The 27,774-nt window shown below is 40.8% G+C and overlaps 1 protein-coding gene across 5 annotated transcripts in view; it reads left to right on the plus strand.

Moving 5' to 3' along the window:
- Window positions 1-27,774, plus strand: part of MAPKAP1 (MAPK associated protein 1) — a 139,551-nt gene that overhangs the window by 89,640 nt on the left and 22,137 nt on the right. For 3 of the 5 annotated variants that reach the window (XM_067541676.1, XM_067541677.1, XM_067541678.1), the window contains exons 8-9: window positions 16,318-16,425; window positions 25,797-25,937. In XM_067541676.1, the coding sequence (XP_067397777.1) occupies window positions 16,318-16,425; window positions 25,797-25,937 (249 nt within the window). Of the gene's footprint in view, window positions 1-16,317; window positions 16,426-17,109; window positions 17,271-25,796; window positions 25,938-27,774 lie in introns of those variants that run through there. The other 2 variants (XM_067541680.1, XM_067541679.1) reach the window with 2 other exon arrangements.

Raw genomic sequence — 27,774 nt, forward strand, 5'->3', positions numbered from 1 at the left:
GACAGTATGTTCGGTCTCCGTTATTTGGAACCCTTGGTGATTCTTCTGAGACTTCCAGCAAGGCTGCTAAATTGCAGTGGTGGCCTTCTGAGATACCTAAGGGCTGGTCTGCACTACACTGTTACGTTGACATAAGGCAGCTTATGTGGATCTAATTGTGTCAGTGTCTACATGACAGCCGGTCTCTCCGCTCCCCACATGGCCCCTCTTAGGTCGGTGGAAACGCTTTTGGTAGGGGCACACACACCACTGACCCAGGGAGGGAGTGTGGACTTGAACCAGGGCAGTAATTGCTGCGGTGGCTGTAAATCAACCTAATAGGTCCACGTACGTTTCTAGTGTAGACAGACCCTAAGATTCCATCTAAACTCTTTCTCACACTTCCTGTAAAGGCGTTAAAAACTTTTGTCTCATCATCACTAGCAGTCAAACCATTTTAGCATTCGTTAAGGGAAATGATGGTCCTTGTCAGCAATGGTTCATTTTCCGAGAGGCTTAAGAAATAGATTCCATTCATCAAAAATTTCACATAGGTCACCAGATAGATGGTAACAACTTAGCTCACTTTTATCGTGAGCTGAATGTGAGTTAATGAAATGAGTGAGACTTCATTTTCCATTGCCATTCCCTGAAACCTTCCAGGTCCAACTCAGAATCATCAGGCCTGTGCTTGTTCCATTGGTAACTACCCCTTCTGCTGCCTCAACCATCTTTGGCATTATCACCAATCTACAGGGCACGTTCTCTCAGATAGCTGCTGCCTTTTTCTTTATATCTGAACAGAAGCTAGCCAAATGGGACCCTGATCAGGCTATGCTTCCTACTGCAATGTGAACAATGTATAATAAGGCAAGGATGTTAACAGCAGAGTTTATTTTCAAACAAAGTATACAGTTTAAACACCGATGTCCAAAGAAGAAACCCTGGCACTCTTTGAAAGAAATAATGTCCTTCTTTGTTTTACTATGATTATAATTGTTACTTAAAACCAAACACGAAACGGATTTAAAATGGTGCAACGTGAGAATAACAATGCCCATCTCTGATCCCCCACACGCTCTCCTGGTCTGATTACTGCTTTTGAACTGAGAAGTCTTAACAGATTAATCTTGTCTGATTTTTAAGTAGAAATTCTTTTCAAGACAAACATGCTACTGATCATTATTAAATAGCTGCTTTAAATTGTAAACATCCCAAACCAGAAACACACAATCCTTTTAAGACCAAAATGCTATACAAGTTTAATTGTTATAAACAGTAACTTCTGCCAACATTTCATAGACATGACCTGTATTTTCCATAGGTTAGAGCAAGAGCTACTGAATGAGAATTGTATTCAGTTTGGAGAAAGACTAATACCTTTTATATAAATGAAAACAGCTGCTTTATAGTACCATTAAACTCCTTAACAGCTGTCAGTTATTGCTTTTTTATATTCTTTAAAATGTGTAAAGTTACCAAAAGTCATCTACAAAATAATGTTGTTAATCTGGATCAGTACCACAAGAAGTGGATAGAACATAAATGTGAAACCATCCAAATCATATTTTCGTCTCCATCATAGAATCAAATAAATTGTAGTTGCAAAGGCCTGTTTAGGTAATCTTTTCCATCCCCCATCAAATGCAGCGTATTCCCTACAGTTGAGTTGACTAATTCACATTTTATTTAAGCTAGTTTATGGTTCTGTAATTAGTTTTCCTTTCATAGGCAGTTATTCAGTCATCTGTCAGAACTTTGAGAACAAGTGTGCAAAATAAAGTAGTCTGAAATAAGTGAGACTTACCCTTAATTTAAAACACAATAAAGCATAATATGCAGATAGTTGAATTATATACAAAAATCTGAATATTCTCTTACTTGGTCTTTCAATGATTTCTAACCTAGTAGTTTGAACACCAGTTTCAATGTGTGCAATCACTTCTAAAGCACACCTCAAAGTCTGTGCATGTGCACTTGTGTTCGATCTGGAACACCCACTGGAGATGAGCAAAAACCCTAATATAAAGGTACTATTTGTGTAAAGAGCTACTTGTTGTTGTCTGTCATGCGTCCAGGCCCCAGGGAAATGCTAGGTTATGATAAAACTGGAGATTTTCATTTATGGTTGTTCAATTATCTCCATATTCCTGTAGTATTTCACCTCTTCTGTTTGTAAATACTTGGTCTTGATGCTGTACTGCTGTCTTCATTGTCCCTTGTCCCTCCCTTCTTGGACATTAAGGAGAAGTGGCTTTCTCTGAAGTGTTGTGGTGGGGCTAAACAGTTAGTGTCACTGCACCCTGAAAGGAGAAGAGAACCCACTTCAGACAGTGGCAGAGGTGGGAGGAAAGTAGCACCCAATAGCAATAGAGTAGGTTGCAGTAAAGAAAAAGGAGAGGAGACACTCTCCCTAAAGGCTGCTAAGCTGCTAGGAGTATTGGTGAGATTTTCACTTAAAACAGGGATTCAGCATCTTTGATATGTATGAAAAATACAAGATACTCTCCCCAAAATTACACCACTTGCTTGCTGAGTACATCATGACTTCTTTGAAAATTTAAAAGTACATTTTAATTTTAATTCCTAAACTAATTAAAAATGGGTCCTTTAAGAAATTTCACAGCTGGTGTCAGCCTTCCTGTCCCCTCTCCCCCACCTCCCCCCAGTGATTCCCAGTAACGGGATAACCCAGGTTCTTCAAACTTTCCGTGCAGTTAGAACTCTCTGGAGCTGCATTTGAATAATTTATTTTAGAATTAATTATCATTTTTCACGTTATTCTTCATAACTGAATGTTTCTCCTTCAGCAGAGGTTGAAGGCTACAACGTTCTGCCTCAGTGAGTTTCCTTCTTTCACAATGGCTGCCAACTCCTCTTCTCGAGGGGACTGAAGGGACACAATTGCCCTTAGTTGATGGCCATTTTGAGAAGGTTCTCTCTCTCACTGGGACAGCCTCTCCATCTGCTTGCTGACTAGGGGGGGCTCACCATCTCCCCTTAGGGTAGTGGTGGCTTCTGTCCTACTGAGAGCAATGGGAAGTGGTGGCCATTTTGACAGAGTAATTCTTTGACAAGATCAACTTTCAGTTATGAAAAATTATGGCAAAAATCTATTAGTCCTAAGTATCTTTTCCAAAGCACCCATTGCACCAGGTGTACTCAGCGGGTAGGCCGGAGGAGGGAGGAGCAGACTAGGTGTGTGCACATGCAGGAGCTGCGAGAAAAGGGGAAACTGATTCATAGGCACCGTGAGATCTCGTCTGACCTCCTGTATATCACAGGCCGGTCAATTACGCCCAGTTATCCTTGTATTGAGCCAAATAACAAAGCCTTTCAGAAAGGCACCCTGTCTGGATTTGAAGACATCAAGAGATGAAGAATCCCCCCTGCCCTTGGGAGTTTGTTCCAGTGGCTGTCACGCTCAGTGCGAAACATGTGTGCCTCATTTGAGTTTGCCTTCACCTTCCAATTCTTGGTTTCTGTTATGCCAGAAACACTTACCTGGTGTGTGCATGTGTGTACAAAGGGTACCGTGGGAAGGTGAGAAGGCAGGGAGCGTTGATGGGGGAGGGGTGGTGCAAGGGAATGCTGGGAAGTACAAGAGGAAGTGAGAATTTGGAGGACAGGAGAGATCACACAATTATGATTAACGCATTTTAGTGCTAGTGAGCCTGTATTAGATTAAACTGAGTTTTAAAGATGTATTCGATTTTTTTCATATTTTCCCCTCATTGTGACACTACGGGTACAGTCAAGGTTTCTTCTGAAGAAGAAACTTTCAGTTATGAAAAATAACAGGAAAGAAATTACCATTAATCTTGGGGGGAAAAAAAGTAGACTGCACAAGATTTCAGTGAATTTTAACTACGTGCCAACGTATAGCATAGTCTGAGACAGGGCAGTGTTAAGGTTGTTTGAGTGCCCGAACGGTGTTTCCATATCTTTACATGTTTGGACTTTTGTTCAGGCTAGCCTTAACTCTGAATTTCCTGGGCTCACAATGCTTTCATTTTGGATAATGACAGCATCCCTGTAAGGTGTTTTTGTCTAAGTTACTGATATGTGTTCTCCATTTCACATAGCTTTTGTCTGGAAATATTTGACTTCAGTAATTCTCTGGTTGGTTTGTTTGTTTGTTTGTTTGTTTGTTTGTTTAAGAGGATGCTCACATTAGAGCTGACCTGATTAAAAGGGCATTGATAGGCAGAGTTCCCTTGGTCAGTGTTTTTTCTATATTCCCTTGCTGCTTCCATTTCACTGAGGAGGCATAGCACAGAAGTTGCAGGGAAAAGAGGAACAAAAAGGTGGTTTTATGCCTCCAAGGGCAACTGAACAGCCTAGAATCCCCAGGAGCAATCGGAGCTACTCTATCTCTGTCTTGTTCTCTCCCATTCCCACACACTCCTGAGGCTAGGAGCTTCAGGAAGCTGTTCAGGTCAGCCCTACACAACTCCCACATGGGGGATTTCTTCCCTGGCTACACGTGGCTGCTTTATAGTTCCCATGTGCTGCCAGAGCCCCCGTTCACACATGTTCATAGCGCTCCAAAAGTCACCTTTGGGACTGAAATTTCCTTGTTTGATCCCTGCCAGAAGATGGAGAGGAGGATTGTTTTGTTTTTATTTAAGGTTAGCAAAATCCCTTCAGCCATTTTGGTGTTCTTAGGGGGTAAATATATCTTTAATTGCTGGAGACAGCACCACAGTAGCAAGCTCTTCCAAGTAATTCCTTCTGCCGACCTGAATCATCTCTGTTTTGCTAGAGTTGTGACTTCAGCCAACTCTTCCTCACTCTTGTGCTGATCTTGGCCGGACACTGGGATGGCTGGGTCATAGTGATGTTAGCATGTGTTGTGAAAAGCTAACAGTGAATAAAGATTTTGGGACAATTTGCTAGGAGAGAAGCAGATTTCATTAGTCCAGTATGTTGAAATTGGTGGGATTTTGTACACTAGTCAGTTTTGCTGATGAGATTATCTGGGCTCATCTCTCAGATGAATGTGAAACAGACACTATGAAATCTTCCATTTCCTGATTTTTCCATCATGGTAAAAAAACAAATTGACATGGCATGTTCTAAGTTCCACCCACAGCATGTGGATGGGGGATTGTTTTTCCTGCATTGAAGGAAAGTCCTGTCAGTCTACCTGATGCCTCTGCTTGGAACCACTTTCTTGGTGCATTGCTTCTCCTTTAGTCAGAAATAGCCATCTCTGTGGCTAGATTAGCCTGTATCACAGCTCTGCTCCATTTCCATGTCTATCATCTGAAGACAAACCTTTCTTGGTTTTCTATAATCCAGGTCAACAATCTGAAGCTCTTTTGCTAGTGTACCAAGATCGCAATTAACCCCAGAGTCTCAGTTATGGGATAAAAGGTGCCTAGACGAGCAATCTGTTAGATGGGCAGAGTATGGGATGGGCTTAGCATACGCTGGATGTGGTGTTTACTCCCCCCCCAGTTGCAGTTCAAGAGGATCATCTTGACACTTTCTCCTGAATTTGTGATTTTAAAAAAAATGTCATTAGAATATAATGTTCCTATAATGAACCCCTTATATTATGAATCAAAGTATCATGAGTTTGTACATTTCCTGATTATATTTAAGATACACATGGTTTACTTTAACAGAATTAAAGCCTGAGCAATAAGTAAAGTATTTCTGCTAATATGAGTTGTTGTCTTCTGCAGTAGCACTTCTGCATGCTTTATGCCCCACAGAAGAACAGCACATAAATGAACCATCTTTGTTTATTTTAAGGTGCTTTCGACTAAATTCTTAATTTCACTGGCTGTCAAGGTAGTGTTAAGTAAAATGGGTTTGCACTGCTGTAGTTTTTGTGTACTGGACTAGACGTCAGAAACCTTTGCCATCACTGGAAATTCTGTCACTCTGGATTTACTATCTGTTTCCCACAGCTGAATTCTTAAGCAGTGTGATTTAACACCTTGGCTCTCCATCAACCAGTTCTGGCATTTATTTGAATGCATTACACCATTGGTTTCCATAAACTATTTTACAATTGTTTCAAATAAATGACTGTTTATTTCCACAAAAACCATCTGTATTTCTGTGGAGAGCGACAGATAACTGTGTGTAAAATTTAGTAATGTCACAGAAGTGCAAGTTAAGAAAAACAGATTGGATTGAAAAATCTGATGTAAGTGCATAATGTTAAAGGTTTGTTTTCATCCTTTAAATGTCTTTATTTAACAACTGATATCTAAATCTGCAACAATAAAAATCTTTGTTCCATTTAGGAGATGTTGAGGGGCGTTGTTTGAAATTTTTAACAAATAAACAGATTTTCAGATGTTCTCATACAGCAGGATTTGGGATTCGGTGTAAACATTCTGCCTTTTAAACTATTTCCTCTCAGATTGTTTATGTATTTTTCTTTTGTTCCTGTTGTGGTTGCCAGGCACATTGTGAAATGCTCACTCTTCTCTAATGTGCCCAAAAGTCTTCTCCAGTAGAAAGCCTGCAGTTTCCTATCCCTTCGTAAACCCTAGGATTTTCACAATGTGTTATTGCCGCTGCCTGTCCGCTGCTCTTGTTTGCATTCTGGCTTCAGTATGTTGCAGCCAAGATCTTCAATTTAGTGGCAAAACCCAAACCCTCACCTATGTTTCTGGTGAGCCACACTTTAATGTAGACTCTCGAGAAGATAATGCAATGCCTTCGTTTGCATAGCTGCCTATCAGTGTTGAATGAGTATCCACACTAAAGCCAGGTCTGTGCTACAGAGTTCTGTCGGTGTGACTGTGTCTGAGATACGAAAAGACCACTGACATAGCTATGCTGGCAAAACCAGTGAGGGTGCTGCTGTGCTGTTAGAAAAGTGCTCACGTTGTTTGAGGAGATGGTGTTACTATAGCGTCAGGAAAAACTCCTGTCAGCATATGCTGCGTCGACACTAGGGGCTACGCTGGCAGAGCTGGCCTGGTGCGGCTGTATCGGCAGAGCCTGAGTGGTGTGGACTAGCCCTAGACTATTTCAGTTCTTCCACACGCTGTACACATGCCACCGAGTGAAGGCTGCAATCCAGTGGCCTTATATTTAGCGCAACTGATACATTTTGACAGATTATTTGAAAAGATAGAAATACATAAACTCTCTTCTTCTTTATGGCCTTGTAATAGCTGTAACATATTTCCAGCAAATGTTTTCTGTAGCAATAATAAAAAAAAAAAAAAGTGCTAACAAGAATAATAAATATAGGTGCAGTTTAAACTCAAAAGAAATCGCACTTTCCAAACCTAGGGTTGGAGCAATAAAGCTGTAAATCATCTTTACTTGGCAAAGGAGGAAATTAAAATACAGAAATACCTCAGACATTGGCACCAAATGTTTCTGCTCCGTTGCCTCACCTGCTACACACAGAGCCACCCCTCTTCTCCTCCACTAAGCTAGAGCAGAGCTGTGATTTCGAGGACAACACCTCCTGTTTGCAGTTGTCAGGCATCCATTGCCTTGGCCAGCGGGAGGATTGCAAACTCTTTAAATTCCTCATTGTTCTTCTGAATAGTCCCAGTGTCACAAGTACATGCACTAGAGAGAACCTCCTGCCTAGGAGCTCACAGTTTCCCTTGGCTGGGGGTGGAGGGTGTAGGGGAACACAGGGAAAGGCTTTGCAAAGGAGGGGAAAGGGCTCGCTCCATGCAGAGCAAGTGGCTGATCCAGGTGCTGGGGCCTGGTGATTATCTTACAATGAAGTGGGGTTTTGCCCCACCAAAAAACCCCCCACAAACTCATACATGGACTTTCACTGTAATCAGAGGGGATTAGGTGACTAGACAGCAAGTGTGAAAAATTGGCACTGGGGTGTGCGATAAGTCACCTATATAAGAAAAAGCCCCAAATATCAGGACTGTCCCCATAAAATCAGGACATCTGGTCACCCTAGAAAGGACGTATCTGGCCAAAGACCCTCTTCTCTTTGTCTCATCACTCCTGCTGTTGCAGAGCTTACTGGCTGCTGTTAGGGACCATGTCTTCACCCCCCAAGAGAGAGTTATTGCAGCAAGACAAGCAGCTAGTGATTCAGCTCTGCTCTTTCCCCTGCAGGATGATGGGGAGAAGGGAGGGGTGGTCCTTTTTAATTCATATTTTCCACTGAGCCACAGCAGAGGAGGAGTGGGGAGAGGTTATTTTCCCCTTGGAATGCAGAATGTAATGCTGTTCTGGTGAAGTAAGATGCAGTCCAAGGAGATTAGCACAGAAGAAAGTGGTTGTGGCTTATAGTCTGTCTGGGCCAGTGGCTCAGATGCAGGACTGGGAATCAAGCATCCTTGGGTTCTGGTCCCTGTTTTGCCACTGACCTCAGCAGGCTTGATAAACACAATGATAAAACCAGTGGAAGTGCTGTAGCATTGTCAACACTAGAGCTCCCACAGAGATGAGTTGGGAATATCGTTGTCGAATTCCTGCGTGCAAACTGCATTGTAGGGGGCACTATGAGAAGAAGAGAGGGTAGCACACAGGATGAGCTAAGGCTTGTACAGGGAGGTAGGTGTCTAGTCAAGGGGTGATGAAGACAGATCTGTGCAGGGCCTTGGAAGCAAGGATGAGGCCTTTGGGATGTAACTGCGGGACCTTTGGGAAACATGATTCAAATAGTGGATGAGGGGAATAACTGTAGCTGAAGCAAACTGGTTAACCTGAGACTGCAGCATGCGAATTGGGGCGATTAGGGACAAGTGGGTTGATTAGTCAAGGCAGGAGTTAACCAAGGCATAGACTAAGGTTTTGGTGGGAGGAATAAACAAGAATGTTGTAGAGAGAAAAGTTCATTTAGTTCTTCTGTGACATTTTAATCTAGTCTGTCTTTTTATTTCTGTCTGTCTTTAAATAGTTGAATTGCTCTTTGGCAGCAGAATTACAGCTCTCCGAGTTCCACGTAGATTGAAACGCCCCAGTCTCCATGTTTATCCGCATTGTAACATTCATTTCTTTGCACACTGCGCGGGGGGGTTGGTTTGGTTTTTGTTTAAACACTTCAAAAAAATAAAAGTGTTTGAGTTTGTTTATTGTGCACACTCAACCCCTGCCCAGTGTATTTGTCATTGCTATTGAAAGTTAATGGGGGCAAAATTGCATTCCAAAACATCTGAACCTGCAGTAGCCATGGCTGCACTTAGTTGATCTCTGGTGATCGGTTCAATTTAGTTACGATTTTTAGCCATTAGGCTGGGGCTGAATGATGGTGATTTGGTTGAGGCCAAATGTCTGCAGAAAATTGGCTCTTTGATAAGAGCCCTGTTATCAGAGGGGGATACTTTCTCATTTACATTTAGATGAGTATTGATTATTTATTTACTCAGAGAAGTGAGATTCGTTCCCAATCTTATCTCTCTCGTCTCTGCTTGTCAGCAGAAAGAGAGATAGAGCTCCTGACATCAGCCCAAGATAACAGCACTTTGTAGGAGAGATAAAAGTTGGAATGGGCCTTTTTCTAGTCTTGACTGAAAGGATAAGTTTTAAAAATTAGAAGTGATGGGTCAGGCTTTCGAACCCCTTTCTGAAGGCTTTGCAGTTTCACAAGGCAGGAAGCATGATTTGGTGTAATAGGCATGGCCTTTCTCCTTTTGTGAGGGAACTGTTTAATTCAATAATACTCTGTGGTTCTCATCACCAAGGGTAAATTTTATATTGTGCCGCAGGACGCTAAAGAGTGACCTGTGGTTCATTTACATTTTTTTTAATTCCTAATGATCCTCCTGCTATTTGAGGAGGCATCTGCTGCAACGTTTAACACACTAATATAGCACAGAACAAATCTTTCAGCAGAAAACAGCGCGCAGCCATGCAGAGGGGCAAATAAACATTTTAACTGGTGGGACTGTGCATTGTATGATTATATACATTTAAATGTTGCATGCAAGTTTGATGTCTGCACTCAGGCTGTTTAGAGTATTGTTTTGTAAATGAATAGTTCTGCTTTTGTGATGAAGTTAGCACAGTTGTTCTACAGTTATTGATCCACCAGTATGTTAAAATCATCGCTAAAAGAGAAGAGTTGCTCTGTCTGTGCTAGCTTTTGCAATTCTTTGTGTTTAGGCACTTGCTCATATTTGCAGGATATTTTGCCCAGCAGTGTGGTCCAAAAATTGAGAAGATCAGTGTGCCCAAGGCAACTTGTCTGCAATGTCTGCTGGAATAGGGGTTCAACCTTAGCACCTCCTCCAAGAGCTAAAGAGAGCTTAGCCTCTGGGTATGTATTGTACCCTTGAATTCATCTCTTCTAGTCTTTGAATGAAAAATTATTTGCTTGCAGGTACAACTGCTTCATCTCTTCCCATTTTGGCTTAGTTCAGATCACACTCCTGGTTCATACCCACCTCACTCCTTCCTCATTGGATGCACTAGTATGCCAGGTTTGGTTGCTGCACAGCTGCCCTGCTAGCCCTTTCCCTGTGTAGTTCCCTTGGAGTATTTTGGTGAAATAACCATACAGGGATGGGTATTTGGGGACTCAGAGTTGTCTTCTGTCCATAGCAGTTTTTCTCCTAGCACCTGATGGTCTAGGAGGAAAACTCCTAGATGATCAAGGATGGTCTAGATAGTACTTAGTCCTGCCTTGACTGCAGGAGACTGGACTAGAAGAGCTCTTGAGGTCCCTTCCAGTCCTACACGTCTATGATTCTGAAGTCCTAGATTGATGGTGGGATGTCACACAAAAGACCTGCTTTTCATCCTTGCCCATGCTAATGGTAGTGTGTGAAATACTAACCCCTCTGTCAGTCTGCTGGAGCTAGACCTGAACTGTCTGTTTAGTTAAAGATAAGAGTTAAATAGTTAAATGGCAGTACAATGCCACTTACCTTTCATATGCCATATTCTGAAGGTTTTCTTTGAAACTTATATGTGGAAATGTTTGCCTCAGGATTACAAAAATCCATAAAAATCCAGCTTCGGTATTATAACTTGGAAATTCTCTTGAAATGCCCAGAGCAATATTTTGTTGTTAGACCATTACATTACATGATATTTCCCCTATAAATTCATCTTTTGAACATCTGAAACAAGTTTTCTATGTACTCAATACAACCGCTCCACAGACTCACCCTTACATTTGTGTTGTTGTGGTAGTGTAGGGGTCATGTAGCTTTCTGCACATTTGTTACATTTTAAACCTATTTCTAAAGGGTATATACTGCCTAAAGATCCATTTTCACTCTGAATTATATAACAGTCACTTCTTTGAAGAATCTGTTCCAATAGAAATTGCCTCAGCAGCAACCCCGTAGCAGTGGTTTTTCATTTATTTAATCTTAAATTTGGTATCTCGTTAATAGTCAGACTGTATATTTTATTAACAATATTTTGGTATTTTACAGAATTGCAAAAATTCACAATTTGCTCCAAAATTGCTGTCGCTACTAGCAAGATCACGCCAAAAGCTGTAATCGCTGGCAGCCTCCTGCGCCATGCAGCTTGGCACGGGCTGTAGTAAGCAAAAATGGCACTGGGCTGATGGAAGTCATTTTCTTCTTCTGCACGGGTCCAGAGCATGGGGCATCTGTGATCCGTAGGGAGAGGACAAGCTGCCATTGAGCACTGATTTTTTTTTAACTTTCTCCCTCCATGATTGTTTGCATTTGATTCAGCGGCAGTTCTATGGGGTTGGAGTCAACTTAGAAGTCATTCTTTTGTCTGCCTTTGTTACCTCCTGCTGTCACCAGTCACAGTAGTAACAGAGATTAAGAAAAAATATATTCTTGTCGATGGTCTGCACCATATCTAGTGAGTGTCACTGGTTCCCCTGCTGTTTGTGTGTGTCTTCCACACAGCATCAGGCAAAAGAAAGGTCCTTTAAGGAATTACAACGTGATGGTGAAGCCACAGTTTTGCATAGTGGATGAGTGGGAGTGTAGTATATAGAACTACATTTAACTCGTTTCACAAAATTGACTTTTATTACTACTGCAGTACCAGTGTGCCCGGCACCTCACCAGCAAAGAAGAGCTTTTAATCTTAAAAAGAAAGCAAGGCGTGTGAAGTGGGGTGTGGATACCTCTGGTGGTAGATAAGCCCAGCAACTGACAGGGCCCTGGAGCTGGGCCCATGGAAGGCTCTGTGGGGGTATGTTGAGGGTCCTGGTGGGATCTAGTGCAGGTGGGAGGGAAGGGAGAATGACTCATCTCTCCTCTCTGCCCTTCTGCATCTACTGGAAATCCACTAAACCATGGCCCTTTAGCACACATGTAACTTCAATTTAAATTTGAAATTAGGCCTGTGCCTACTTCTTTGATCTCTTATTTAAAAAGGGTCCCAGAAACTGAGAATTGAGGAACACTTTCCTTTTCCCAAAAAATGTCCATTTGTACATAACCCTGGTGCTAGTCTGCAGCATGTGGGAAAACTTAGCAAACCATACCAGGTTTGAAGGGGCCATAGCAGTACTCATGGATCTGTGGTTCATGTTGTACACTCTTTCAGTTCTCACTGTACAGGTTATGGTCTGTTAAGAAAATTAAAATAACCATAATGCTGATCTGATCTCTACAACACAGGATCTCTCGTGGTGTTTGCAAATAGAGAAGGATTTGCAAAGCATATATTGCTTATGCTGCAGGATTTTCTGTTTTGGAATCAGATAGTTGATATTAAGAATTCAGATTTGGATTTAAGCAACCAGTTCTTGGAAATTCAGATCAGAGGCTACAAGTCTCTCTGCCCACTTTGTTCACTCTGTATGTACTGCAGCAGCCAAATGTTGTTTGGGGACCATTGGAAAGGACTCTCTACTGTCCCCTTACAGCAAGATGGACTAAGCAGGTAGTTTTTGCCTTCTGTCTGAATCTGCTTTACCTTGTCTGTTTTAACACCTACACAACACTGAAATGTAGATTGATTGATTGATTGATTGATTATTTTAGTGTTTATTTGAAGTTATTCCTCAGTAAGTTCTGCAGTTCCTTCTATCTAACAACCAGGACTTATTCTTTTCATTTTTTTGAGACAGATTTGCAACGGCTCAAGTCTTATAGAAGAAGAAAGATGGTTTTGTACATACTTTGCTCCCTTTGCTGTTTGTGCTTAGATCAAACATCTCTGCTTTTTCTTGGAGTGCAGTTTGTTTTATAAATGCTGCATGTGCAATTGTTGATTGTGCTGGACACAGAGGGAGTAGTTGTGCTATAATAGCCTGGTCCTGCATCTGTTCTGAAAGTCACCAGAATAAGGAGACTCCGTTTTACGGAAGAATAATGCACTATTTCAAGAGCAAAATACACTCTGAGCATGCGGTGTGCTCTTCACACGACTGCTGGGGAACAAAATGAGGAGCCGTAATTGAAACTATGCTGTAGTAAATTTAAAATTAATTGTCTAACCAATTCCATCTCTGAGGCCTGCCATCTGAGGCTAAAAGACTTCATTTTTTTATGTTTTAAATATTTCCGAATGCTTCACTGACTTTGAGTTATGATAGTATATGATGAAATATTTAGCCCCTGATAGAAAAGCACATGTTCCATGATTTCAATTTGAACAATTTTGCTGTATTAAGCTCTGTTTAGAGTCCCTCGTATCACTAAAAAGACACAGTTCTGCAGTTAGCCTGGTAGACCAGCTGCTCTTTTTAGTGACTTGAGAAAAAAAATTTTTATTGTGGACACTTGTGCTTCTCTTGCCTTGATGGGATGTGTGCATCGGGGGATGTTGTACTCTGAGGGCCTGTCTGCATGGCAGTTAGACATCCACGGCTGGCCCTTGCCAGCTGATGGGCTCACAGGACTCTGGCTGTGAGGCTGTTTAATTGCAGTGTAGATGTTCAGGCTCATGCTGATGGAGGATGAGGGTCCCAGAGCTCGGGCTGCAGGCCCAGCCCGAATGCCTATGCCACTATTAAATAGCCCTTAGCCAGAACGCCATCAGCCCAAGTCAACTGGCCTGGGCCAGCCACGGGTGTCTAATTGCCGTCTGTATAAGTGTCACGGCTATAGAGGCAACATTGCCCTGTTTCAGAAGATTTGCCATGTAAAAGCAGCTACTTTGAAGGTTTTGCATGGTCAAAGAGTTGTTAATGGAAACAGTGTTTTAATCTGATAGTTACTGTTTGCCTTAGAAATTAAAGATGTTCTTTAAATTATCAGTGGCAGTTTTGGCCAGATTTTAGAAGCCAGAAGGAAGGACTTTTACAATAAGAACAAATAGGCTAATTAGCGTTTACAGTACCCAAATTCTTCCTAAAATGCTTTTCTTCAGTGGAATTGTTTGAGAGGTTTCCCCCTAGATTTCACCATTCAGCTTTGTTACACGCAATACCACTGATCTGAAGTGCTCGTTCTGTAACAGTCATTTGTGTTGTGGTGAACTGATATCCATCAAGGGGACTCATCCCCTGTGCTATGCTGCCCCTCATTTCATGGTGTTGAGACAAGGTTTGAGGGTACACTCCTTACTACATGAAAGGATTTCTCAGATCAAATTACGTTCCTTGACTCACAGTGACGACGCACTAACCTTCGTAATCATTGTTTCATCTTTTGAATGAGAGAGAAAACCACTTGTGTTCATGAGCAGCCCGATGGCACATTTTAGAAGAGGGGTGGGGGACATTTTACAAGAGCGGAGGGTATTCACTATGATCAATCAATTTCTATTTAGGACGTTACATTCTGCCACCTACATTCCCTCTGCTGTTGCATTTACATAAATTACTCTTCTCATTCTCTCTGTCTGTTGCACAGTGTTTCTGTGAGCGGTTCAAACAGCCGTTCTGTAAGACCCCGGAAATGGCGTTATTTCACGAATGGCAGAAGTGGTCCCTTAATGTGGTTTTATTTCAATGTAAGGTGTACAACTTTGTGATCTATAGAAATGAAAGACACAAGAAGAGATCATCTATTTCTTGTCGTCCTGATCATTTATTAAAATACATTTTATAGCTTGGAAAACACTGACTTTCAAAAACACACCATTCTTTTCCGTGCTTTGAATTAACTGAGTATAGGGAGATTGACACACAAGTCTTGAAAAAATCTAGTTAAGTGAAATGTATTTGAAAATAATTGGTTTGAAACAGTGGCAGTCCAGGTTTGTATCTGATTCAATCCCCATAGCTACTGCATTTGTTTATATTCAGCAGTAATGTTAATGGTATACAGATCTCTGATAGAACGACAGATTCATATATATATCAGTGACCCTTGCAGCTGCTAACAGCCATTGAGGTGTTAGGTGATATCAGACTCCATCTAGCATTGGGACACGTTACCTGAAAGCATAGAAACAATGATAACTGGAAAGGTTCATTCCTGTTTACAAATAAGTCTGTCACATTATCGTGAGTTAATGTGGAAAATAGCACTGGTCACCCCTGCTCATCTATTAAGTAGCAGTCCCAGCCTCATGACAATTGGAAGCACAGGCTTTCACAGGGCACCAAATTAGCAGGGAGAAGAAATATCCCAGGATTGTAGAGCTGAGTTTCACAATGAAATGAAATCCATAATATAGATTCTGTGGCCACCCCCTTCAGCCCTGCCTCCTCCCTGACTGTCTCAAGGTGCTGCATACAGTCTCAGCACCTCTGTTGCCCTGGTCATGGTCACCTTTGCATTAATGCCTCGTCAATAGAATCTCAACCTTTCCTGTCATTTTAAATCCACCCACTATGTGTGTGCGCATGCACATTCCTTTGAGGCCTCGGTACGGAATGCACAGCTTTTCATCCAGGCTGGGAGTGGGATGCACTCAGAGAAGCAGAGTAGTACTGTGCGTCTTTAAATGGGAATTGTTTAGCTATCCTGCAGCGTATCTGCCTTCTCTTCAGAGCGTTCTTCGACTTCCAGACAGCATGTGAGCATAGCTCCCTCCTGGAGGCCGAGTGCAGGCCAACTAACTTTCACAACAGCCTTGCTCCCACTACATGCAGAATGGCAGGTTCGACTGAGTCAAGGAGAGCTGCATTTTACATTTTCTGTCTAAGGAAAGGTGCCCAAATAATAAAAGATGTTTACAGTTTGAGTTCCAAATAAACAACTTTACTGCTAGGAGAGAGCCTGGCTGATGATACAGGTGGATACATACAGCTAGCTAGGGTGAGATCAGAAGTGTTTATTGATAGTTTTTGTTGTTGATAAAGCAGGCAGGAAATGTCAGACCCAGGGCAGTGGCTGGGGTGTTTGGTGTTTTTTTCATGCACTTTCTCTAAGCATACCATCATCCACTACTTTATTACTAATTCTTTTCCTGGTGGATGGAAACTTTAGACATAAACAGCCATCTACCTTACCTCTTGAGTTGAAGTATTCTCTTGGTAACTGACCTGATGAGCTGTCCTTTAATTAGAATCCAGAGAATTTTACAAATTATTTTATGTTTCAGGTCCTCAGTATCGTCTGGAGAAGCAGAGTGAACCCAACGTCCCAGTAGACTTAGACTGTACTTTGGAGAGCCAGAGCACTCTGGAATTCTGCCTTGTCCGAGAGAACAGTATGTTTGCCCTTTTCACTTTTGCTCTTGTAAATTGCTTAGCTCATATAAATTATGTATTCTGGAACGCAGGCTGCACCGGCTGGGCGAGTTAACTTTTTTAAGAGAAACTGTTTCCTAAGGCATTTTTCAACTGTGCCAAAAGAATATTCCAAAGTGAAATGATTAATTTCATACCTTTTGGTAAATAGTCTGCATCCTGTTTATCATTTCTTGATTAATCTTTTTCTGTTAAAACTCAGTTCTGTAAAGTTAGGACCAACCATGAAAACCACATGAGATATAAAGCTTTTCCTGCTGAAAGCACTCTTTAATGGATAAAATGATGGTTCTGCAGTATGTTTTACCATGTCACCATTGCTGTCCAAGAAGCAGCAGGCCCTAAACCTCAAAAATCATGTAGATGTAACTAGAGCAGAGGTTTCGTGGTGGTGTTTATCTAAAAAAAAGGTGGGGGCAAATTGTTTTCTCTCCAGATATGCAAAAACATTGCTTTTGGTTTTGTTGTTTTGTGTGGTTGGGGTTTGTTTGTTTTTTAAGTTGCACAAAATTTGTTGGAGATGAATTCAAAGTTGTTTTCCCACTTTCCCTCTGACTTTCCAACTTTCCCAGTGGCCAAGCTCTCAGTTTAGTTTTATTCCCACTTCTGTCTGAATGAGACTCTCAATTTTTATTCTTCACTAGTCAAAGAATTGGTGACATCCATGATCTCCATTAAAACCATGCTAAGAGGTCTTCTGTGGCTAAGAGCGGTGACTGGAGCCCTTGCTGAAGAGCTGGGAATTTCTTGTTTCCTTACAAAGATTAAAACCTTTCGTTTATGCTCATAAGGCTCCAGCATTTCTTCTTATTTCATTTATTCCTGAATTTTGCCTAGAAGGATGTGACCTAATAAGTGATGGCGCATCAGTGGGGTAACTCCTACCTCATATGCCAGGTATGTGGTGGTGTCCCCCATTTAACGAATAGCAAAACAGACTTTGAGCAGGAGTGACTTGGCTACTAGCAGCTCAGTGTCAGAGCTAAGATTAGACCTCATATTCCTGGCTCCCATGGTCAGAGTGGATGGACGTTGCTCCCGAGACCTTCTTGATGCTCCACTTTTATTTCTGTGTCTTATTGTTCTAGGGTACTTCAGGGAGAAACGGTAAAAAGGTTGGAAGCATTTCTATAAATGTGCAAACACAATAGTTTTAATCTTGTTAAGTAAACCAGACTGTTTCGTACTCCTATCCTGGGGTTCAGTATTTCTTTGAATGTATCTCTGAACTATTCCTTTTGTATCAAATTTACATTTCATAAAGCAAACAGTGTAATATTAAATTGTTCTTACCGAAGGGTCATGTACCAGTTTCAGTAAAAAGAATGCTCTTTTACTGAACCAAAGCCGGTATGGATCATATTTTTGGCGGTCTTGTAAGTTTCATTTAAAATTTAACCAAACTCTTGAATCTGAACTGTGAGTTTCAAAGATGAATACACACGTTGAACTGTCAAACCTGATTTTACAGAACTTGGCAAGAAAGCATGGTATGATCTGCAGCCATGAGAGCTTGTGCTGTGATTTCCCTGAGCTCTTTTAAGCTAAGCAGGGTCAGATCAGGTCAGGAGTGGATGGGAATCCCCTGAGAAATATCTAGGTGTTGGTGATTCAGTAGGTGGCCCTCTCCTTCCCTCATGAGTCAGTACTGAACCAGTACCCCAGCCCGGTGCTGGGGTAACTATCCCATTAGGGCACCAATGAGAAAAGAAACTCGCCTGAATTCCAGTTCTTTCAGCCATTAACAGGGGCCTAGTGGGACACTGTAGCTTTTCCCTGAAGGCTGTATGGTGCCCATTCCTGTAAGGAACCCCAAAACTGCAGCGAACATCCGAGCAGTCGCTGTGTCGTTAAGTAAGGAGCAAATGGTGCCTGCGCTGACCACACACAGCGCCCTGCCTAACCCTGTGACCTGCAGCCACTGCTTGGTGGGCAGTGCTGGGCAGGGGGGTGCTGCGGGAGCCATCTCTTGGATGAGACGTCGGATGGGCATCTGGGATTACTTGTGGTCATTAATAATTCAGTCACTGGCTGTCATTAGCTCCAACGCCGATGTTTTGGGTGTAGGTCTGGGACAATGCAAAACAAAAATTGATAGATGTAAATCAAAGCTTTACATCAAGTAGAAATAGCCATATTATATGTTAGCCTCATTTTAAACGATTTCTCTGTAACTTAGTTATGTATTCAGGTAGAGAAGAATCTCCAGTGTAAGAGCATTTATTAAATGTGCTCATTTATTTTTTCACATGGAGCCAAACAGATGCTAGTAAAAGAGATGCCAGTTTTCTCTGGGCCCGTGTATACTTTATACTTCATGGGATTAAGTGGAAACAGAAACTTTTCATTACTAGAAATACACGTGCAGAAATCTCCTAATGTCTAATATTTAGTAGTGACACTCAAACTAATAAACCATCTCCCGTATTCAGAGATTTTTTAACTTCCATTCAGATTTATATTTAAACTGCCTGCCTGCATTTTGCTATGTGAAATGCTTTTATGAAAAACAGCAAACTATTCATGGCTAATTTAGTTTATTCTCTCCATCCTGCTTCTGGAAAGTTCCTCTTTCTCATTTTATCATTAGGTAGTAATTAGTATTCAAGGGAAATTGGTCGTAATATATTAAAATTGGTTAAGTGCCTTTAGACCTGTACCAAAGCCAATGTCTTATTGGAAAATGTAATTGGGGACTCTGTGTATGTAATTAATTGAATTACAATTAAGAACTTTCATTAAGCAATATACTAGTACATTCAAGTAATAAGGGGACATTTTTGCAATGGAGTTAACCTTGTATTTTTGTTTTATTGAGGAAATATATATTTGCTTGCTCCTGAATATGTTGTCTGTTCTGATACAGCTGATACTTCCGTAGTATCTTGGACATTAGCAGTTTGCTGCCATTTTCACATGCTAGCTAATGCCTAGGGTTTTGAGTCGGACTCCTTCCTTTGATCCTAGAGGCCTGGTAGGCACCTCACTAGAAATGTCTAGACCTGTACCTCCATTTTGATCTGTTTCTTTTACTGTCTTATCTTTTTCTCCATTTGAAAATCAGCTTTTCTGATGCTGTATCTCATTTTGTTATCCACCACCTGGACTAAGTGCAGTTCTAGTACTAATGAGAGTGAGAGTGATCTTCCCAAAGTAATCTCAGCTTTGCACATGAACAAAGACCTTACTTCTGTACTGATCTGTGATGGAGGTGCTGTCCCTACCTTCTCCCTGGTGTTGTGGCATAACACTGAGCAGCTCTGCCTCAGTTTCCCCAGTGGAGTCTTCAGTACAATTTGGTTATGGATGTGGCTTAGCCCTCCATCCTCGTCACTATGAGAGTTCAACCCCTGACTCGGGGGGTGGAGTTTGCAGGTGAAAGTCTGATAGAAACACAAAACAAAAGAACCTTTGGCGGAGCTGGGCTCAGCTTTCAGTCTCTTCCTTTCTGGTGCACCTCAATGCAGCAGCTTGTCTTAATGGCCACCAATGGATTCTTGGTGATAAATCAAACAGTCTGTATTCGGCTTAGCCTCCCACAGGGGTCTCTGGCAGACCAAGTCTCCAGTCAGTCCCTGGGCCCAGCCAGGCTTCTCTCGCACCATAAGAAGTGCCAGTCTGCTCTTCTTCATGATCCGTCCCCAGCTGAGCAGTGCTTCCTCCTCTTCCAGGTCAGGCACCTAGCACAGGTATACAGCGCTCCTAGGTGCTAATACCCTGCAAATAATGAGATGAATGAACCCAGCTCGTAAGAGGTTATCCAAGGTCTGTCTCATAGACCTCAGGGTTCTTCCTGAAATAGAACCCACCTCCAGGACTCTCAGAACTACAGTCCTGGAGGAGATGGTGGAATTTTTTCTTCTCTCAGGTATGTTTGCGTGGTGCTGTTGTGACATTTGTCCTGGCTCCCAAGAAGCACCGCACCCATCTTTTTCTGGGTCATAAACAACTGATTCCCCACCATGGGTGTGTCTGATCAGAATGGCATGCCTCCTTCTTCTGTATTTCTCTAAACCATCGTTTTCTGTTTAGCTCATGAGCAGGAGATGGGCAGCTGACCTCCCTTGAGCCATTCGTAGTCTTTTCCTTACATCTCCCGTTGTCAAGCATATAGCGAAAAGAGATTTGTGTTCCTTCTGCTCTTCATACAGTTTCTCATCTTCCTTGATGCTGTGTTTCTGCAATACATGGTCTGAGCTTTTCCCACTTGCGAAATCCCCATATCATTTGTAGGAACCGAACCGAACAGAACAGCATATGACAGTGATGGTGCATTGCCTCTAGTTACATAGATAGTGAAGGAGCAAAAATGCCAAGGCAGTTGTGAACTTAGCACCTTTCTCCTTTTGTAGCTACTTTTTGGAATAGGATCTGTCTCTGCTGAGACACATGGGCTCTGGCTTCAGAACTGCTATACAAATGCTTGGGCTATGCCTGAAGGGTCCACTTTAGCTAACCGCCTTGCCAAGTGGAAGCTTTTACATTCAAAAGCCATGTTGTGATCTCCATTTCAAATGTCCCGACAGGCCAGTAAATATCTGACAGGTTCACTTAGCTGCTTACATGGGGAAAGTATTTTTATGATGTTGCCTCCATCAGCTCATGGAGATTATTCTTTCTTTGGCTGTTGAATTCCTTTGGTCTCCTCGATGGTCCTATAAAGCTGCGGGTATAGGAGCAATATGCCAGCTTCTATAGTCAGGATTTTTCTGTGCAGGGCATTTATCTCTGATGTTACCGATATTACTGCTATTATCCAGTGCATCCTCAGAAGTCCTAATATCTTGCCATCTTTAGAGAGATGATCTGTTCTGATGGTGGGATTCTTGGCTTCTCTCCCATGATTAGCAACCATAGAAATTCTACAAACCTTAAACTGTCCCATTCACATACACAAATAAAACAAGATTGTAAATCAGAGTAACCTCTTCTAGAGTATCTGAAATATTTCCAGTATAAAATCCCCCAATTTAATCATATAAACTTTGTCAAAGTATTCAAATTTTAAATTCTAGTGAAAATGTTATCACTGAATCCAATTCTGGTGGCTACTACTTAATCAGTCAAAGAGTTAATAACACTACTCCTGTGCCTTTCTCTACAGTACTTTTCATCTGATACCTGAGTGAGTTCAGCATCATAATACCCCTGTGACAGAGACACTCACTGTATCCATTTTACAAATGAGTAAACACAGATTGGGAGGCTATGACTTGTGTAAGGCCATCCATTGAAGCTGGGAACAGAAGATTAATACTTTACAAAGGTGTATTGTGAGTCTTAATTGTAGAATCATAGAAATATAGAGCTGGAAATGACCTTGAGAGGTCATCTAGTCCATCCCCCCGCGCTGAGACAGGACCAAGGAAACCTAGACCATCCCTGATAGGAGTTTGTCTAACCTAGTCTTAAAAACCACCAGTGACAGGGATTCTACAACCTCCCTTGGTAACCTTGTCCTGTACTTAACTATCCTTATAATTACAAAGCCTTTCCTACTATCTAATGTAAATTTCCCTTGCTGCAGATTAAGCCAGTTACTTCTTGTCCTACTGTCAGTGGACATGAAGAACAATTGATCACAGTCTTCTTTAAAACACCTCTTAACATATTTGAACACTGTTATCATGTTCCCCGTCAGTCTTCTTTCTCAAGTCTGAAAATGCCCAGTTTTTTAGCCTTAATTAGTTAATATTTATCAAGTGCTTTGAGAAACCTTTAATGAAAGATGGTAGAAGGAGGTCAGTATTTTATTTTGGTTACTACAAAATTTCTGAGTAGGTACCAGGTTGGTTTCACCTTTAGTGTGACTGTAACACCATTTTCAGGAACCAACTATTTGAAGTATTAAAATTAGGGGGACATAGGAATCTCTTCACCTACCACCAAAATGCAGCCATCTCTTGGGTAGAACACAACAAATAGCTAACAGTGAATTTTAAAATTACCCAACAGCTCAGGTTAGGAAGTGCACCTCTTTGAGGTAATGCTGTACCTGTCTGAAAACTGCAGTAGGCAAAATGTTAGTTACCTCCCCGGGTGCAGTCCAGACCTAACATGGAATCCGACCAGGACACTGGGGTTAACACCTCTGCATCGTACAGGAAGAACCACAGGGGGTCGGGATCTGTGCTTTATTGTTTCAGAATGAAGAATGTCACTACTGAATCACCAGCCTAATTTCCTATGCCCTCTCAAGTATTCCTTGGGGAGTTCTTATTCCAGCACTCACCCAGCCAGGCCATGCTTAGCTAGAAATCTCATACAAGGTTATATGCCTGCTGGCGATAATATTTAGGACCATGGAATATTGTTATTCTGTGGATTGTATCATAATACAGCACACCGTTTTATGATTGAAACCCTACAGTGTTAAAGCAGTTGGGTAATTGAAGGAATGCATGGCAACCCTGAATTGGCATTTCAGTAGTTGTATCTGTTGCTCTCGGTCCTTTAACTTATTTTCCTAGTCAGTTTCCTTTTGATCCTAAGGCAACCCATTCCATTATCCTCCTCACTTTCCTTCCAGGCGCCTCTATGCTATAGTGTTTCAAAATGCTTTTAAGTGCACCAAAAGTTTGACATATCTCAGTGCATCTTTGAAGTACTGCAGCATGAGTGTTTGACATGATACATTATGATAATCCATAGAATAGAGACATTAACACAAGGGTCTTTGACAAAATACATTGTAATGTCTCTGAAGGAGCCATTACAATTTATCTTGTCATTCTGTAGTGTGGAGTGGTTACAGTGCTCAGATGGGTGTGCACAAATTCACACTATTTTATTAGAGTTAAAACAATCTAAATGGTGTGGTCCAGTTTTCAGATTTAAAAAACTTTTTAAATGGTAACACCAGGCAGATATTTTGGATGTTGCTAAGGCACACACACATCCGATCCTTTCTCTCAGGGGGCAAATATCTGGAAAGGTTGTTCAGCTGATATTTCTGTAACATGTTTTTTCACTGTAGTCTCTGAAAACATCATTTTAGGCATTTAGTTGTAAGCACAAAAGTTTTCTGAACACAGAGGTGAGCATTACGTACTCTGGACAGGAAAATCTGGGCACAGAGTCACAAGCTGAAAGAGGAAATTTTCTGCAAGTGGGAAAAGTTGTGTTCAGTTTTTATTGTTCCCTTCTAAGGCTGAGTCTATACTGATGGCGGCAAATTGGCCGCCGCCAGATCGATCTTTCTGGATCGATTGAGCGGTCAGTGTAGACCACCCCCTCAAGTAGCGTAGCACTGCGTTGTTGGGAACAGCACTCAGCGCAGTGTAGATGGCGTGCAGAAGGGAAGCAGAGCAGTCGACGTGAGTTACGCAAGCTATTCTGTGTAGTTTGCGTAACTCCTGTTGACTGCCGCCGAATCTCCAGGTAAGTGTAGACCAGCCCTAAATTTACACTGCTGTGATAGCAGTGCCTGCTGAGACAAACAGGATGTAGTCTGAAACTCCAAATTATCCCCATTAAAAGGAAGCCTGCTTCTGAATTAGCAGTGTGTATTTGACGCAAGTGCCAGGGTTTTCCTCCCCCTGGTAGCTGTTATCCTTTCTAGTAATCCCCTTGTTACCAGAGTCCAGACATGGAAAAAAAACTGTAATTTCACTAAGAATTGAAATCCCATGTGAATTTACACCATCAGAGAGTGGAAGGTCAGTGCAGGAAGCATGAGTGTGTTGAGCCAGCTCCAACTACATATGTCTTGAACAAAATTAATATATAGAAATTGACAAGCCCTTTGCTGGTTGTACTATATTGTTAAGACCTCTACTGAAATTCTATTGTCTCATCTGACCATTATTAAAATTTCAGCAAAATAGAAGTTTTCATTAATCTCCCACAGCAAATTTAGGACTGTGAACTGGCAGTTGTTTCAGCTTTTAGGACTACATTAGCTGGTGTATTAAACAAAATGTGTCATTCTTCAGTATCTTCTGCAAGCAGTTAAATCAATTTTCAACCATATTTATGCACCACTTTATCTAAAAGCATCTGAATTATCATTTACAGCTAAGATGCTTTATTAGCAGCTGGCATAGAAATTACTCTGTTAAAAATTATGTGTCGTGTTCTAGTAATTTTAAAATTGATATTAATCCAACATCATAAAATGTAAAAATCTTAAAAGTAGGTTATTTTTTTCCCAGTAATTGGCATTTTGGCTTAATGAGATGTTACTTTTTCTAAAGCTTGTACCTGCAGTAATAACAAGAATACTAATGTATGTAATGTATGTTTTTTATCACAGAGCTGAGTATAAGAAGAAAGATACGCTAATGTTAAGAATAATAAAGTTTTAGTATGTGAGGGGGAAAATAGAAAGATATTAATGCTACAGTTAAATCCCTCCTATGGGAAAAATATAGTAAAAATAGATATTAATAGATACATCCAAATGCTTGTAGTATCTATAAGTTGTCACTGGTAAAATACGGTAACAGTAGACCTGGCCAGTAACTTTTCAATTAAACATTTTTTGATGAAAAATGCTGATTTGCTGAAACAAAAAATTCTTATGAGAAAGGATCAGTTTTGACAAATTCCTCAACTCTCAAAAATTTTGGAAGAAAGTTTTAAACTTGTCAAAATGTCCTGTTTTGACATTTTGAATTGAAAAAAAAGATGGTTTTTCATTTTGCAATTTAAGATAATTATTGTACAGATTTTTAAAAAGAAATTAAAAGTGGTCAAAATCAGAATAAAATGTTTCAAAATTCTCTAAACAAAACATTTTAATTGACCTGAACTGAATTTTTTTTAAAGGATTTTCAAACTATGAACAATTGTGAAATTTTGACTTTTTGTCCCAATTCAGAACGGGGGGAACATTTCTGAAATCTCAACTGTATTCATGGGATGGGGAACCAGTTTCTTGCCCACCTCGAGATAAGAAATACAGCTGACTCGTACAGAGTTACTGCACACAGGGCGTCCAATCGCTGTGGGGTATCTGTGAATTAGCAAAGTCTGCTCTAGGCTGTGGCTCACTAGAAGCCATCGTCAGGATTTTCCACGGATTTTATGTGGCACCCTGATTTTCATCGGGATGTTTTTTTAATATGTGAAACTTTTAGCGAATGAAAAATTTTGCTTTTGATCTGACACTAAGAATTTCCTTCTACCCGCAGATGCATGGTCACTGAGGATTGTGTTTTTCCTTTAAAAAAAAAAAAAACAAAAAAAAAAACAGCTGGCAGGATTCCCTACAGCTGAGCAAACACTACATTTGTAAGGGCAAAAGAGACAATAATATTTGTATTCTCGTTTAAATTCCATGTGCCAAATTTTAAACCTTTTTGTTTTGTTTTGTTTTTTGGGGGGGCAGGTTCAAGAGGAGAAGAGATCTCCGAGGAAGATCCTCAAATCGATATAGCTACAGTTCAAGATATGCTTAGTAGCCACCATTACAAGTCCTTCAAAGTCAGCATGATCCACAGGCTTCGGTTCACCACTGATGTTCAGTTAGGTAAAGTAATTCATAGTGTAAGACCAAGGAAAGTAGAGCAGTTCAGAACTGCAGCCCCCTCAAAGAGTTCTGTTCACATCGGTGCATTAAAAATGCCCAATCACAACGTTGTCTGGTTGCCCATACAATACAGTGTTTAATGTTGCTACTAATTGCTTTACAGTAAAAAAGATCAAGTTAACGTAACCCCCTATAAATGGTGTAAAATGGAATTAAATCATACAGCTTTTTGATCTTTCTTCCCCACTTGTCAGTCTGTCCTTCAGAGAGAGAGAGTGGCCGTCATCTCTTTCACTCTCTCAAAATTCACACGAACTACTGTATATCTCACTTTCTTAGCACATCAGTTGAGACTATTTAAGTATTTTTCTTACCTCCAATCAGCTAGCACATCCAAGAAGGTCGTTATTTAGTGACTCTCTTGTCTGTGCTTCCCAAAGGAAAGGTTCTTGCTGACCAAAGATGCAGATTAATTTTCTTTTTTTAAAAATCAGTCCTTGCAAAATTAGGGAAGGTTTTTATTAAAGCAGCGATTTAATGTTTTAATGGAATGGTGGAAGTGGAACAAAATACAGATACTGTTCTATGATGGTTTTAATATTAGCCTTTCTAGCTTTCTAAATATTCTGCAAAACCTGAAGGCTAAAAGATGACGGGATTTTAATAAAAAAGCTATTTACTAATTTTTAAACAATAATCGGGCTTTTATAGTCTGTGGTTTAAATTGTGGAAATTTGATTAATGATAAGTAAACTATAATACTCTTGCAAATGCTTTATATTAAAAATGATTCATTACTAAAATATTTAGTGCTGAAATGCTTACAAAATATTTTTCTCTATTTAGTAGAATATTTATGTTTGAAAATTTCTCCATTATTTACTACCTTTAGTCTCTTTATTAGTCCAGTTCTGAACACACACAAAAAATTATATTCTCCTGCAAATATGTACATTGGAAGCTTTTTCAGTTTATTTTGAACTGTCTTGTTAAGGAAGGATTTATATGCTGGCATCGAAGTAGGACACAGTATTAGGCATATTTTCTGCTTTTGAGCAAACTATCTGGGAGTGATAGTTTGCTTCCAGTGAAGTTTGACTCACTGTATCTGGAAGCTGTCAGAAATGAGAGCTTGAAAAGGTCATGACAGATCACTAAAGATAAATGGTTAAGGGAGAATAGCTGTTACAGGAAACAAATGGCCTAACTTGTTTCGTAGTGAAAGGGCTGACCCCGTCCACCCGTGTATGGACCATAAACTTTCCTTATTCACCTTTTGTAGCACCCTATCCATGTACATATTTTTGATGGCTGCACAAATTACAGTATGTTTTTATTTTCTGATTACGTACAAAACAAAAGCCCAGTGAGGTACTGAAGGTCTGAACAAATGGAAAATACCAAAAACCCCAAGTAAGGTCATAAGAACCATCTGTATATGGGAATTCTCCGACGGGAGCCTTTTCTGATATACATGCATCAGCGCTTTCAAAAGTAAACATTAACGGTCAATTCTGTTTAGCACTAATGGGAGTTACACGTGTGCATCCTCTTGCTGGGTGCTGGCACAATAGATTCCATTGAATGTGAAATATCAGAGGCAATACGCAATGGTTTGTATTCATGGATTTTAGGGCATTCAGTGCCAAATAGCATGTGGATGGTCAGCTGCAGAGAGTTTTCTTTGTAGCCCTTTTATCTATCAGTCATATTACATATCAGAAGTAGTTAAGTGAAAGTTTTTCCTGGAAAAACCTGTTTCCTGAAAGCACTGAGAACCTGAAGTCATTAGATGACCTCGTTTATCGATTGTATTGATTACTCTCAGTCTACTACA

This window comes from Emydura macquarii, unplaced genomic scaffold (genome assembly GCF_026122565.2).
Source record: "Emydura macquarii macquarii isolate MOO-44397 ecotype Brisbane River unplaced genomic scaffold, CSIRO-AGI_Emac_v2 contig_691, whole genome shotgun sequence".
Taxonomy (NCBI): domain Eukaryota; kingdom Metazoa; phylum Chordata; order Testudines; family Chelidae; genus Emydura; species Emydura macquarii.